The sequence below is a fragment of the Papaver somniferum genome, chromosome 7 (assembly GCF_003573695.1).
Source record: "Papaver somniferum cultivar HN1 chromosome 7, ASM357369v1, whole genome shotgun sequence".
Taxonomy (NCBI): domain Eukaryota; kingdom Viridiplantae; phylum Streptophyta; class Magnoliopsida; order Ranunculales; family Papaveraceae; genus Papaver; species Papaver somniferum.
The window spans coordinates 40,029,534-40,044,580 of NC_039364.1; the positions used below are offsets into that span (position 1 = coordinate 40,029,534).

The 15,047-nt window shown below is 37.1% G+C and overlaps 2 protein-coding genes across 3 annotated transcripts; both read right to left on the bottom strand.

Annotated features, from left to right (window-relative positions):
- Positions 1–2,273: 2,273 nt before the first annotated feature.
- LOC113297051 (probable WRKY transcription factor 2) lies at positions 2,274–6,227 on the bottom strand. The gene is made up of 6 exons (XM_026545449.1): positions 5,809–6,227; positions 4,985–5,473; positions 4,525–4,680; positions 3,577–4,433; positions 3,319–3,477; positions 2,274–3,063 (listed from the first exon to the last, which is right to left on the bottom strand). The coding sequence occupies exons 2-6, from the start codon at positions 5,432–5,434 to the stop codon at positions 2,514–2,516; spliced, it is 2,172 nt and encodes a 723-aa protein (XP_026401234.1). The 5' UTR covers positions 5,435–5,473; positions 5,809–6,227; the 3' UTR covers positions 2,274–2,513.
- Positions 6,228–7,642: 1,415 nt separating this feature from the next.
- LOC113297052 (uncharacterized protein At4g26450-like) lies at positions 7,643–13,856 on the bottom strand. Of its 2 annotated transcripts, none has more exons than XM_026545450.1 (5): positions 13,430–13,856; positions 10,835–12,801; positions 9,341–9,530; positions 9,184–9,238; positions 7,643–7,928 (listed from the first exon to the last, which is right to left on the bottom strand). In XM_026545450.1, the coding sequence occupies exons 2-5, from the start codon at positions 12,658–12,660 to the stop codon at positions 7,891–7,893; spliced, it is 2,109 nt and encodes a 702-aa protein (XP_026401235.1). In that variant the 5' UTR covers positions 12,661–12,801; positions 13,430–13,856; the 3' UTR covers positions 7,643–7,890. The 2 variants fall into 2 exon arrangements, with proteins under 2 accessions (XP_026401235.1, XP_026401236.1); XM_026545451.1 differs by lacking the exon at positions 13,430–13,856 and adding an exon at positions 13,044–13,300.
- Positions 13,857–15,047: the final 1,191 nt, after the last annotated feature.

Genomic DNA, 15,047 nt, shown 5'->3' on the forward strand with positions numbered 1-15,047 from the left:
TAACCTATTAAATATTGAAATCTAAAACTAATTTGTTTTCGTTCCTTCCTTTTAACTCTACCATTTTCTTCTTCCCATCACCTCCATCGCCTATTTCTACGATTAATCATCAATTCTCAAAATAATTCATTATCGGTTAACACCACTTAATCCACACTCAATGACTTTAATAAGGTAAAAAATCAAAAAACCCATCTTATTTCATTAGTTTTAATGCATGGATAGGCGGAATCGATCAAATTAGGTTTTTGAAAAAATAGTTTCAGAACTGTCTACGGTGGGGTTTCCCAACCGTACGCACTGTCTACGGTCGGGAAAGCAAATCGTACGCATTGTCTACGGTTGGGAAACCCAACCGTATGTCATCTACTCAACTCCAAACCGTATATTTTGGGTTCAAAAATCCTACGGTTTGAAAAAAAATCATACTTCCATACCGTAACTTGTACGTACGGTTGGGAAGTACGAATTTTTCCCCACCGTAGGTTAGCTTATAGTTCAAAGTTGGGGGTTTTCAAAAGCAAAAATAAGTGATGAGTTTTCTTAGTTTTTTCTTTTTGTGATCGTCTTCTTCATCGCGACGGAGAATAAGAAGAGAGAAAGAAGAATGATAGGGTATTTTTATGATCCTCATCTTCATCATGATTTATGAATGAAAAGAGATGGAGAAGATAATAGATTTAGTATTTTGTATATGATCATCATCTTCATCATGATGAAATTATAATCATTATCTTCATCATGATTTATGAATGAAAAGAGAAGGAGAAGGTAATAAATTTAATTTTATAATTCATGGAGGGTAATTTAGCCACTACAAAAAGTAGTTGGATATGGGGTTTTGTTGATTACTATTTCATAACCCGATTTTGTCATCTTGTGAGCCCTCAAAACCAAATGTTTAGAGCCCCTATAATAGGTTTCAAAAAGGTTTTCCCTATTTCCTACCCTCTCTTTTCCTATTTCCCATCCCTTTCACAATTTCTAGAAATAATTTACTTTTCCATTTTGTATTTTCCTATTTACCATCCATAAAAATCAAATTACTATGACCATAATTATTACCGCTTTTATTCATCTTCTTCTTCCTTACCGAAAAAGAAAAACCACTAGAAACTTTAAAAACCCTGAATTTTGAATACGAATTAATCGGTGATCAACTGAAAAACCATTATTATGAAGATTCCATTAGTGAAAATCTAGGGACAAATATTAAAACTGAATCAAACATCCAAAAAAATTATATTAAAACTTTATGAAAAATCCATTATGCGACCAAGATTTAGAGGTCATTTACATCATCAATAATGGATGTTCATTCAGTTTTTTTTTTTTAATTCCTGAAGAACTGGCCGTTCTTTTTTTCTTCTATTTTTTCTGATAGTGTTTCTAACATGGCCAATTGTCCATCAATCACCTTCGATCTTTACGTTTGCCTGCTTCTAATTTAATTAGGCTTTGTTCATGAGCGCTCTGTAAATGTCATTGTGGGCCATTAACCTATCCAGTGGATTGTGTTTCCCCTGTATTAAGGTAATCAATTTCAATGTTCTACCAGGTACCGTAAAAGTCATCTCTCGAAATAGACTACATTAATGTAGATGTAGGGTCCCGAGCATGTACAAGTGTTTTATATGAAGTTGTGACCATGTTGCTTACATTGAAAATGTGGGCTCCCTTTACTTGATATTTAAGTTGTATGAATTATCAAGTTAAAATTATGCAACCTGCATTCATGCAACTTAAATATCAAGTAAACGTGGGCTCACGTTTACTTGATATTTAAGTTGCATGAATGCAGGTTGCATAATTTTAACTTGATATTTACTTGGCGGTTGAAGATAATGATGGATTGCAGAGATGGGGAAGATGGAGAATAAATATCATCTTTAAATTAGGTTTTTTTATATTTGGTTATCAGGTGATTATATTGTTGGGTGCAAATAAAAAGCCAAGAGATGGTATTTACGATACATGAAAATCATGTGGATGGTACATAGGATTATTGGGGATAGGACATTATGTGGATTGGAAATAGGAAAAATGTGGGTGGGAAATTAGGAAAACCTTCAAAAAAAAAAAAAAAAAAAAAAAAAAAAAAAAAAAAAAAAAAAAAAAAAAAAAAAAAAAAAAAAAAAAAAAAAAAAAAAAAAAAAAAAGTCTACCAAATGCATACTTACTACACTGCACCTCTCTGACTTCCCTTTGTTTCTTTCAGATAAAATCCTCCGCCATGTGATGTTAACAAGATTTATGAACTACAATGTTTGCTGTTTACTGTAAACAAGGATAAATATGTATATATATATGGGAGGTATGCATACATACATCCAGAGGTAAGGAAAACACACTGACACTGATATAAGACGGATACCATCTTCTGGCAAGTTACAGCTACTATTCCCAAGAACCTTTGTACATGATACTATAAGATTATGATCCCAACATCTGTCTCATATGCTATTTAGTACAAAAAAAAGGCCATTCCTGCTCTGCTTCTAAGTACGCATGTGCTATCTGGGTAACCTATTCATGATTTCTTGATACAAAGAGGCCCCATTCGGGTGGTTCAAACTAGGCTCAGAAATGAGCTCCTCTATTGGTTCTCCTTTAGGCATCATAAACCCTAAGCCACTGACCTGCCGTTGCTGTTCCAGATACGAATGCATTCCCATACTAGTCAGCTTACCCTGGCCAGGTCCAAGTGATGTCATTGAATGGTTTTGCATACCTTGCGGGTGATTTATTCCAAAGGAGTAGCCAGATTGGGGGCCTAATTGTTGTCTTCCAGGCAGGTTGAATGCATTAAGCGAAGCTTGTCCATTAAACCTTCCAATGTTCTCATGGATCTGGGTCGGTTCCGGTCTATGAATGTGTGTTTGCCCTGATCCTGTGGATGCTGTGTTTGTGAGTCCAGAGTTTACATGGCTGCTATTCCTGGAAGCGGGTACATCATGGTTGTGCTTTCCCTCGTATGTTGTGATCACTGATTTCAGATCATGTGATGCCCTTTCCACATGCTTCCTCACGGTACAACCTGCATTTGTGCATTTGTAATAGCTCCTGCAACACAAAGATAGAATGACGTTTAGTTTTTGTTCATAGTGATACTAAAAATGTGAAACCTTCACTACATGGTGAAGTGGACATTTGGAAGAGTAACTCAGGGGGTTGAGATTTTTTCTTGGCCATCATTTATAACTTGAAATGGGATTTGGGGTGCACTATATTCCTTCTTTCATTTACACTCTTTTGCAACGTAATTAGAAGAGAATCGACCAAAAAATTAGAAAGAGAGAGAAAACGGATTTATAGTACCTTGGATTTGGATTTCCTTTGACAACTTTCTGTCCATACTTTCGCCAGCGGTAACCATCATCAAGAATGTCGACCTCACTAGTTGTCTGGACAACAACTCTAGGTTCGCGAATTGATCTTGTGGCCCCACTCATGTCCATTGCACAAGCATCAATCTTCCTGAATCACACCATATACACAAAATACTGCATGTAAGTCACTTAAAAACTACAGAAGAGGCTAAAGCATAAACTGACACGATAATTAAAAACTTGAAACCTTCTCTTTGACTCTGATTCATCTCCTTCGCCTTCGTAACCCAAAGATGCACTTCCATGTGTACCCCGATCATCTTCTTCTTCATCATTAGAAACAGCAGAGATATTCAACGAATCGGCGTTCTCAAAACAAGAGCCATCTTTAGCCTGGATCGAGGTGGAGGGGTTGCAGAACTCTGGGGATAAAGCTGGAGAGGATCCAATCTCCAGGTTATCATTCTTTATATCAGACACAGCGAGCGAACAACCTCTCTGCGAGCTTGCCCACACAGAATCACAATCAGCTGCACTGTTTTCAGGGAGGTCATGTTGCGTGTCAGATGGTGGATTTGAAGATCCAAGACCAGATCGTCTATGGGGGGAAGGTTTTGGATGGTTGTGAGCTCCTTTGTAAATGATCTCTGTAATGTGACCCTCTTGGGATCGTTCCACTTTCTTCTTCACCTGGCAATTTGGGTGGGTGCACTTGAAATAGCTTCTGGGAAACTCACTGCCTTTCACCTGTTTCTGCCCGTACTTCCTCCAGTTGTATCCATCGTCAGATGATGCACCACTACCAACCGTGGTGGTGCTTATATCTCCATTGCCTCTCTCTCCTTCTCCACCATCTTGTCGATCGTTGGGTGGCGACGAATTATCAAGGTTGCCACTTATTGAACTGGTTTCATTAGGTTCTGAGTATATATTATTTCCACTGCTTTCTTTCTCAAACGACTGACTGAAAGTCTGATGCAAATTGGTCCTATTCCCAAACTGAAATGTATCAGCTTGTAGATTCCGAGCAGGAAGAGACTGCACTGATTGAACTGGTACAGAGTTCTTTGCGTATGACTCATGAGGATTTGAAGCAGGAGTTAACTGTATACACAACAACAGAAACAATTACGATAAAAAAAATGATGCCCACTTGGCAAATTTAAAGTGCAAGAGAAGATATACGAACTCTTACTTCGGTTCCACCATCAGGAAAGTATAAGGAATTCGGTTCTGCATGAGGCTTGAAAACAAACGACGAACTATCAAAATCTTCAAACGGATTATCCTTGAAGTTGTTGCTGTTATTTAAAGCAAAAGAGAATTTCCCTGTAGTAGGAGACGGCTGAGCCTGAGCCAGAAAAGGTCATGAAAGGTTAGGTGTCATATTACACATGGCGGTGGAAGACACACTAGTACTGAAGGGAGTCAATGAAGGAAATGTTTGATCTGATCATATGATGTTTTATGGGTACTCGTAAGTAAATTTAACATTGTCACAGTAAAGACACGGGAGCCAAGGATACCAAATGGAATCACAAGTATCATATTAAACATAGTACATAAATGAAACTAAATCAAATGTTAGCACCAAATAGACTCACACTTGGTTAATTCGACTACTTCATGACTGTTAGGGAATAAGGATAACTCACCAGCGAATTAGAGAGGAAAACCGGAGAATCAAGCAAAGTAGTCGGACTAAGACCAGGCGGAATTGTTAAGTAAGGAGATTGAGCTTCAGAAGATGAGATCTTTGAAGTGTTTAATCTTGGAGCATTAAACCCAGCTCTTGCTGCCATTCTCTCAGCTAGACCACCACCACCACCGCGAGGCCCTGACTGTTGCATAGAAAACATATTCGCCGAGAAGAGATCACCTGAACTACAAATTTCTTTACCATCCTCTTCCTCTAAATTCATCCCTATTTTATGTTTTATTACAGCAGAAGTTCCCTGAGTCAGTTTCTTATCAAAAACATCTAAAAATGATTTTGAACTAAAATCATCACCACTCATGATTGATGAGAAAAATGTCCTTGGACTAGGATTTGAAATTGCCCAATCCCCTAATACTGCACCATGATCATCTGTCCCACCAGCCATTTCAACGCGCTAATCCTTAAAACTAATGAAAACCCAGTCCTGTAAGAATCATTAAATGCAGATTTAGACTCCAAATACCCAATCAAAACAAAATTTCTATTGCAGGAAAGATAACTCCTCAAGGTATTCATTAATTATGAGTAGATAGATCCATGAGTAGAAATGAACATAAATTAAAGAAAATTACCCAATCAAAAACCCATACACAGAAAAGAAAAAGGAATACCATTAACTACTGAACCCAGAAAAATAAACCATCCAATCATTTGAAATGAAGACCAAACAATAATTAGAAATGAGTCCAAGCTAGAGAATACTAATAACAATAATAATGGGTAGAAGAAAAGAAAAGAAAATAAAGAAGAAGACCAAACCTGGTGTTTTGATACTTGATAGATAGATAATTCTTCCTCTTCCTCTTCCTCCTTCTCAAGAAGGATCTTCAAAGAAATATGTCCTCTTTTTCTTTGGCAGACAACAGAGTTTAGAGAAAAAGCAAAAGTGAAGGGAGGAGTCGGTGTATGTTGTTGATTATAAGTTTGACCAAAGACCCAAAAGAAAGAAAGAAAATGGGTTGTTTTTGATTCTCTGAATGGGAACAAACAGAAAACAGCACAAACTTATTTTAAGAAGAAGAAGGAATTTGTTTCTCTGAATTTTCTTGGGTTTCTTAAACAAAAAGAAAAAATCGATCAAAATCAACATAAATAAAGAAAAAGAAGAAGTCTCTTTTCTTTCCTCTTTCTTCTCCTTTGTTTTTTTTAAGGTTTTTTAATTATATTTTCTGTTTAGTTCATCTCCTTAATTTTCTAATCTATCCATTGATTTCGGCATTTTTTGTTTTTTATTTTTATTTTATAAAATTTTAATAAGTTGGAAAGAACTTAGGAGGTAACGATCAATCTATGTTAGTCATGCCACGTGCATGGAATTGAACTGTTAATCCTGATGACAGTCTGTTTACGTGTTTTGTTGCCATGTGGATGTGGAAGGCTAAAACTGCAGTTTTTGTTTCACCAACTTTCTAGAACGGTGTTACCATGCTAATTAAACACTAACTAGCCGACGTCTAATAGAATCTTCTCTAATCATAAAATGTTGGTCACCTGTCTAGTCGTTGGTGCAAGCATGCCCTTAGAATGAATGCCATTCAAGATTATGCTACACATGAAAATATGTGTAGCTTCTAACTGGTCAGGCCACTGCAGAAAATATCTGCTGAGACTCTAGCTCTAGGGGGGATATGCGAGATAATATTACGGGAACGATGAAGATATGCAGGTACAATCTGTGTGTAACGGAAGGGACCCGCGTAATAACTTACTTGCACAGTTATGGTGAAGACGAGGTCCTCTTGTATGGTCCACAAACTCCACACACTGAATTTCCTCTCTGTGTCCTTTGGTTTTCTTGCTTTCTTCAGTTAGTTATTAGTTAGTTAAAGACGACTCAGTCAAGTCCTAGTCCTAGAGAGACAGTCAGTCAGCCAAGTCAGACTTTTAGTACTCTTCAGACTGTTCCACCGTCAGCTTTTGTCCAAAACAAAGATCTTCCATTTACAGCATAAACTAATACTGGGCCCCCACCTACTCCTTCCTCCACTACTCAGTCGCTCCCTTTCTTTCTTTCTTTTTTTGCCATGTGGCGAACTCCAAAGAAAGATTCAGCTTTTATCCAATGAATCATAGTCAAGAAAATCTGCTTAAAAAATGCCAGCTTAGAGCATTTTTCTGCGAGTGTGCTTCGTCCAGAGGCTCTATCCGCGCAGCAGAGACATTAGGCAACCAGAAAATGAAAATGCAAAGTCAGAACGCAAAAGTGATTCCTCTCCCAGAACCTGCTGCCAATGATGTACTTGATAAACCCCGAAGAGCCCGAACTCCCTTATCTGGGAGCTTTAGAGCATCCCACCTGTGGACGCCCTTATTCATTGAAACGATTTGGGACATGAAAACAAATTGCCTGACTGTATTATTTCAGATGACTAAAAACTGTTCAAGCAATCTTCACTGAAACACAACAAGATCAAGAAGAAAAACGTAACCAGTGTAAGTTATTCACTGTGGTGCGGATTGACATGATAACAGGGTTCAGAACAGGATGCTCGATCTATACTGCAAACATCCATGACTAAATAAGCCCTTTGGTCAAATATGACAGGGTAGACAGAGATGCAAAACAGAAAGAGAGATTATTAAAAGAAAAACATGCACGTAAGAAAATAAACCATCCATTTTAGGGAGGAAAAAGGACAATAGTACATATAGAGATTGCAGAATGAGTTGAAACTTTGTGATTAATTACAACATCAAAGTTCCATCACGATGAACTAAGCAACAGTCCTCGTACATGAGGATCAAAGATTCTCCAGCTAAGGTATATGGTAAGGATCAGATGGATGAAATAATTACGAGCCGAAAGAAATCCCTTTCTAATTGATAACCACCAAGTTGCGTTCATCCAAAGGGCTTCTCAGGCCAGACTCCTTGAAAACCTACACACAGCACAAGAGAAGCACTTTTACCCTCTACAAAAAAAATTACAAAAATGATGTCACTGAAGACCGGTGAAATCTCATGTGCTTGAATGGACAGTTGTAACCCATTCCGTACAGATTCCATAAGCCACTACCAATTGTATTTTCTTTATACTAACAAGCGATAAACACAAGTCAACCAAGATTACGAACACGACAAACATTTTCCAATGACACTTGAACCTATTAAATTCACCAATTAAGAAAAAGGGAAGAGAGATAAGTAAAGCTGCTATTACACAAAGATAGGACTCATCGCAAGGTAAGTCGTTCACATCCCAGCATACCGCGTTTCAGTGAAGGCATTCACATTTAGGCATGCATACGTCAACCAAACGCTGGAATAGACAACTACCAGAATTCTATAGCAGTTTACAAACTAAACTTGAAGGTACTGCCTCTAGGTAAAATAATAATAATTCATCAATTAACTGTACTTGTACTCAAGGCTCGTAGCTTGAGAACCATTTGTAACAGCTAAACTGTGTCTCAAATCAAATGGGTTTTTGTAAGATCGCAGAAACTTCAGATCATTCTCTCTCCATGTCTATAGTGGATAAAACCAAGTCATTTCCACAATTCTCTCCTTTTATAACCCATTCCTACTCTGTTAGCAGGACCTAGGAAAGGTCTCATCCAAATAGCAGAAAGCAACATGTAAACAAGCATTAGACGATTCGGTTGGTAAAACTCCTAAAGCGTATCACTCCTTATCTGGATGCCCTTGATTCAAAAATTAAATAGGTAAATAAAGCTGGATGAACGGGGAACGAACTAAGAATGTTATATGTCTGCCCAGACCCTAGAGCACCATACACGAAATTTAAGTAATCAAATGATATTAGCAACAAATGCAAGGATTCTATTTATTTTTTTATTAATAACTAGTATCAAAGTTTATGTTTTGATCATAAAGACCCAGATCAATCCGTGAGTCATTATTTCTACATGCTTTTCTAACTTGGCTATTTCAGACAAGATAAGACATGTTATGTTCATAATCACTTAACAGATTTAATTCAACTTCCCTCACTAACTGGTTGACCTTATCCTACTTCTCTTTTCTAATGATCTATTACTGCCATAATATGGTGAGGCGATTTATTGGAAGTGTGAAAACTATTAACTAAAGTGAACAAATAGATTATCTCAAGGCAGATAAACCATAGTACATAGTAAATATAAAATGATTAAGTTAGTTGTTAAGGCATACTTATTGGTATTTCTCCAAGAGATAGGTATATTGAATCATCATCACAAAGCATACCCTGAAAAGGTGAGCAATAACAAAAAAACAATCAAATTTTTTGTTATGATTCTGAGCAACAGATAGACAATTAAGTTTTCAACCAGTTTTGATGGGCATATACCGCTTCATTATGAAGACCCATGTCAGTCTGCAGCCCCGTGATATCTGTTGATACAGATGAACAATTTGTGATATCAGTTCCAAGCAACTCAGAGATCATAAGGCCATAACCATCGTGAACATCGGGAACGTCACAAGTACTTCCGGTGTTGTTTTGGAAACTTGATAGGCCCGAATATACACCTTCAGCCCTGTGTAATTATGTTTATGGAATTTTACGAGTTAGAGCTAAAAGCTATGCACCCATATTAAGAGCTACATATGGAATATCTAGAATATATTTGGATGGGGTCTGATTAGGTTAACCACCACCTACAACGTGAATTTATATGGGGTCATGAGGTTGACCACCACCTTCAGAGTAAATTTAGACGGGCAATAAGTAAATGGGATCATGAGGTTACGCACCACTTTGAGAGTAAATTTAGATGGGTAAACTAGTAGATGTGGTAGTGAGGTTATCTCATATCTTCATAACCAAGTACATTGCTGTCTTTATTTATACTTTTCGCTCTTTCACCAAGTATATAGTGTATTTTAAAGCAGCCAGTCAACATTTATAAACTAAGAAATCATAACTATAATTATCGTGACCAAACTAATGAAATAATTGTGGGTGGTTGAACCAACTATATCAGTTCTCCTTGTTCAAATGAATGATGTAAATTCCGCTGTATCCTTCATATTTTTAACCAGACGTCTGGTGCAGAATATTATGTCAACTTTTATTGAGTTTTCATTCAGAGAGCAATCGTTATGTCTATCTAACTCAACTTAATAATTTTGGGATCTCATTTTAAAGGCTCAAAGGACTTTTCACTCTTTCCAATTAAAAGTATTTTTACTTAGTTGTATAGGCAAAGTTAGGGATACTTGAGTTAAACATGACAAGTCAAAGTTATCTATTGGGACTTCGTGACACCACTTACTGTCCCTGAGGTGGAACATGCTTAAGACTCTAGTATCTACTGCAAACAACAAAAGAGGAGAACTGGCGTGCATAATATTTCCAAGGAAAGAGATAAAAAATAGGCATGTGGAGCATCAACATAACAGGAAGATAACCAGTAGAGTATTTATCAAGACACCATGGCACGTCACTGTCCCGAAGGTAGAACATTCTTAAGTATCTAATCTACTGCAGACAACAAATCCTAGAAGAAAATAGGCATGCGAAAATATTCCAAAGGAAAAGAGACAAGAAATAGGCATGTGAAGAATAAGAACACAACCAGTACAATTTAATTATAAAGACCCCATGACAAGTATCTGTCCAAAATGTAGGACACATACTTGGTATCTAATGTGTATACCCTAGCAAATCAAAGAAGAAAATAGGCACACAGAAAATAGATAACAAACTAGGCATGTGAAGCATCAGCAGAACAGAAACACAAAAAGAATAAAAATGACACTGCTAAAGAAAATTAAATAATAAAACCAAACAAATGGAAAAATAACAAAGAAGGACAACTAGGTGACAAGAGAAACTTACTTTCTATCCGAAGTATCAAATCCCTTGTTCTCATCAGCAGAATCATCTTCTAAGTCGACTATTATAACCTCTTTGCCATTAAATGAATGTCTATTGTACTCAATGGATCTATTGTTATTATTTGGTGAGTAATCAGGTACTTCTGTTTTTACTTCCAAAATAGAAGGAATAACAAGCGCAGAGTCTTGATTATGATGCTCAGTCATATCATTAGCTTCCATAAGGTATAGGTCACATATTTTGAAGGAATTTGAAAAAATTGGTTTCTCTTCCTTGAACTCCACACTTGGGTCAACTTCCACCAGCCTCTCTTGATTAGCCGTATTGACCATGTCTTCATCACCGGAAACCCTCTCCTCATAAGAAATCGATGGCAACCCACCAAAAGTTTGACTATCGAAGTATTCATCAGCATCTATAACCATAGATGAGGACCACTCTTCTCTGGCTTTCTTGGTCCTTTCTTTTTCTATATCAGTTTCTATAGTACGTTTTTCACCTCTATCTTTAACTGAAGAACTACAACTTCCATACCCAGAAGGACCCTGGCCTGATTCTTCCTGGAACATGAAAGATACACTAGGAAAAGACTGTTCCATGGAGCACGTTTTCCTCTCTTCCACGGCATATGCAGCATTTGAGTCAACAGAATCTTCCTTAGCTTCGACAGCCTGTGGCCTAGAAAGGTCGGATTCCAAACATTTTGAAGTGTGAGTTTCATATGTCAACATGTCACTTGAAGAGACTTGACAAGAATCTTCTTCAATTGGAACTTCGGTTCCTTCTTGTGGAGGAATATCGCATCCGTTTTCCTCATCCGCTGTCGAAACTGGATCACTTTCTGCATTTTTCCAAGCAAAAGGCAAACGAGCCTTAGTTGGTACCTCTGCAGAGGTGCCTAGTTTCAACGAACTACTGCCGTTTTTGCTCATTTGTTCACCGTCCCCCACGACATGGCACTGCATAGAGTAGTTATTCACAGTTTTGCCTTCCATATCTGTTTCCTTCTCTACCGCATTCTCCATTCCATTCTTCATTTTTGAGTTCTCTATATCCAAAACTAGAGAGTCATTTGGACCCTTAGCATTTTCTTCGTTTGTCTCAGAAGTCAAGACTTCTTTTTTAGTGTTTGAGCAACCATCATTGGGGAAGTCTAGCTTTTCTAGCTTAGATTCTGAACCACCTGCATTTTCACTTTTCAGCGGCAAGACACCAGCACCACTGACATCAACACCAACTCGTTTCTGTTCTTCTTGGCTAGCAGTTCTAAAATCATCTGCACCCTTAATATCAGAAAACGAACGGGATTTCTCCAACAAGGACCCAGCATTTCCATTTTCTCTTCCCAAATTTAAACTTTTAGATCTAAATGGTCCATCCTTTTTCGTTCCTCTCCCACTGTCATTAGATCCTACCGCATTGAACTCATCCGGTAAAACTGCAAAACCCACATCAGGAGTCGTGTTTCCCAAACGAGCAAGGGCAGATGTCCTGCTCTCTGAGGAAAGCTGCAAGTTTTCTCTTTCTTGCATCCCAAGCTCTTTTGCAATCTGATGATTCACACCAACATTCTCTCGCTTTTCAGAAACCTCAGTTTGATGTAGAAGGCCTTGAGAAATCAAGTAGTCTGCTGCAAGCCGACCAGCTTCCATGAAAATGTCATTTTTTCGAGGTGGCTGAGGTGGTGGGAAAGGCTTGGGTGAACCATGGCCAACACCCCGATTGAAGTTCCGGTTGTTATACATGCCCTGGACCCTGCCTGAACCTTCCATTCTCATAGCATTAGATCTAACCCCATTGCCTGGATTACGGTGACGACCATGCATTTTCGCTTTTCAGAATTATAAACTACAGATCAGCTGAATTTGCCGATAAACTATCTGTCTACTGCCTCAATCGCACTAGTTAAAAGATTACAAACCAATATCCACGTATAACAACACCAAAACGTTAAACTGCCTGTACACCTGAGATTATAAACGAGAGGAACCATAAGAAAAGGATTAACAACCTGAAAACATACGAACTAAGCTACCATTACGGCCTAGACTATTTCAAATGAAGAAAGACAAATCTTAGACATTCTATAAAAGTTGTAAGAGGATAAAATTAATGGAAAAGCCTTAAAATTCACATGTAATCAAAGTAAAGTAACCTGTAAGTGAATAAGTAACCTTGAGTAGAAAAATGTCAAATTAAAAAAACATACCATAAATTTACGGGATTTTGGATAAACTTAGTAAGCAATTTTAGTAATTTCCCTCCTAACCTACTCTTAAAATACACAAACATGAAGCTCAATTCAATTTTAAAACTTGTTCCAGAATTAATGCAAACATTAAAGACAAACCCAGAGATTGAATTATTTTTCTTGATCCAGAACAGAACCAAAACTACTGATAAGTGGAAAGTGCAAAAACTAGGAGTTATCCTAACAAATGAAACCCTAGGAAGAAAAAACCTAACAAGAAAAGAAAGCTAAAAAATGCATAAATATCAATAATTAGCTGATGGGATCAAATTAGATTAGGTATTAGGTTATCCAAAGATTATTATAAATAACTTAATGAGCTGGCTAGTATGAAGATGACGAACCTAATTGTGCTTCTCCAATTTCCATGTCTAGTTTTACAGAGAAGGAAAGATGAAAAGGGGAAAGGGTGTGATTTTTATGATACAAACGTTGTTGTGTTGTGTGTGTGGGGTAGTAAAAGAAAGAAATAGGAATTCTTGTGAAATGAGATCTTGAGAATATATCTTGTTAATCTCATTTTTCACGAGAAATAGGTGGTCCACCAGACTCCCGTTCAAAATGACTAAATGATATTATTATGTATCGGGAAATATTTTGCTCTCATGATACGAACAGCACCTTGAAGCAATGACACGAGCACGACATGATACGAACACAGGAACCGGCAAAATTCAAAATCATTAGGACACGCATACGTCAGTATATATAAAATCAAGTTGATACAGGGGCAATCATGCTGGATCATTTGGGTTTGTCTGAAGGCTGTAGTACAACCATTGTTGATGCAACTTCGTCACTTATGTTAGAGATAAAGGTTGTTATTCTTGGTTTGGCGTTGCCTAAGAGATTGAACCTAACAAAAATCATTGTGGAGCGAGATGTTTCAAATGTAACCAAACCTTTCATGGAAGATGCAAGGGAAACACCGTGACAGTAAAATTTTTGATTCTCAGTATTAAAGTAGAAGCCAAGACATTTCGGGATGTTAAGTTTGTTTTTATTTCTAAATGCGTCAATGTTTTAGCGCATGAACTTTGTCAATTTGCAAAGCGCGACTTTGTAAAGTATGATTCTCCGCCTATTTGTATCTCTTCAAACCTCAATTTAATGAGGTAGTCTTAATAAAGCTTGGGCTCTTCTAGCCCTTTATCCTTCAACAAAAAATAAAAAAATTATATACTAAGATTATGGTGTTATAGTATACCAAATACATTAATCACGCAAATACATGGAAAAAAACTCAATATTATGCAGTTAGGTTAGACCACCTATGGAAAAATTAACTATTATATTAAATTTTGTAGCGCACTAGATTACCCAACTAGTAAAATGAAGTATAAATTTCTACATGTGTGTCGCGTCGGTGTCCCACGTACCCTGACACGGACAAGGAGCCAATACTAACGTGTCAGTGCTTCACAGAATAACACCAATGCTTAACATTTTTCAATTTATGACCTCGGCAAACCATAGCTCAAAACCGTAGTTATCTTCCGATTATTTGGCTATCATCTTTATTTGTTCGAAGGACATCCAAAATATAATATATTGTTGTCACAATTTAAGATTAATTTAAGAAGCATAAAAACCAACCATTTACAATATCGCAAAAGAAAACACGAGATACGGTATCGTAAGCAAGCAGAACTTCACAACTCAACGATTACATACAACTGCATCTATCGTCAAACAACTGAATTCATAAGAGTAATTCTTGAGTAATCGATACTCGTGATGTACTTTGATTTTACATGTTTAGCAAGAGTATTATCAAGTTATGCAAAACAAAAGCTTAAAACTACGGATTCAATGAATCATTTAAAGTGCTTGTTACCTCCAATAAATCTGATCCAGTGTGCATTATGTAGATGATAACCTAATAAATTATAAACGTGATTGTGAAGCTTAGCTAAATGATCGTAGATTACATAATTTAACAATCTTCCGCCATGTATGAAA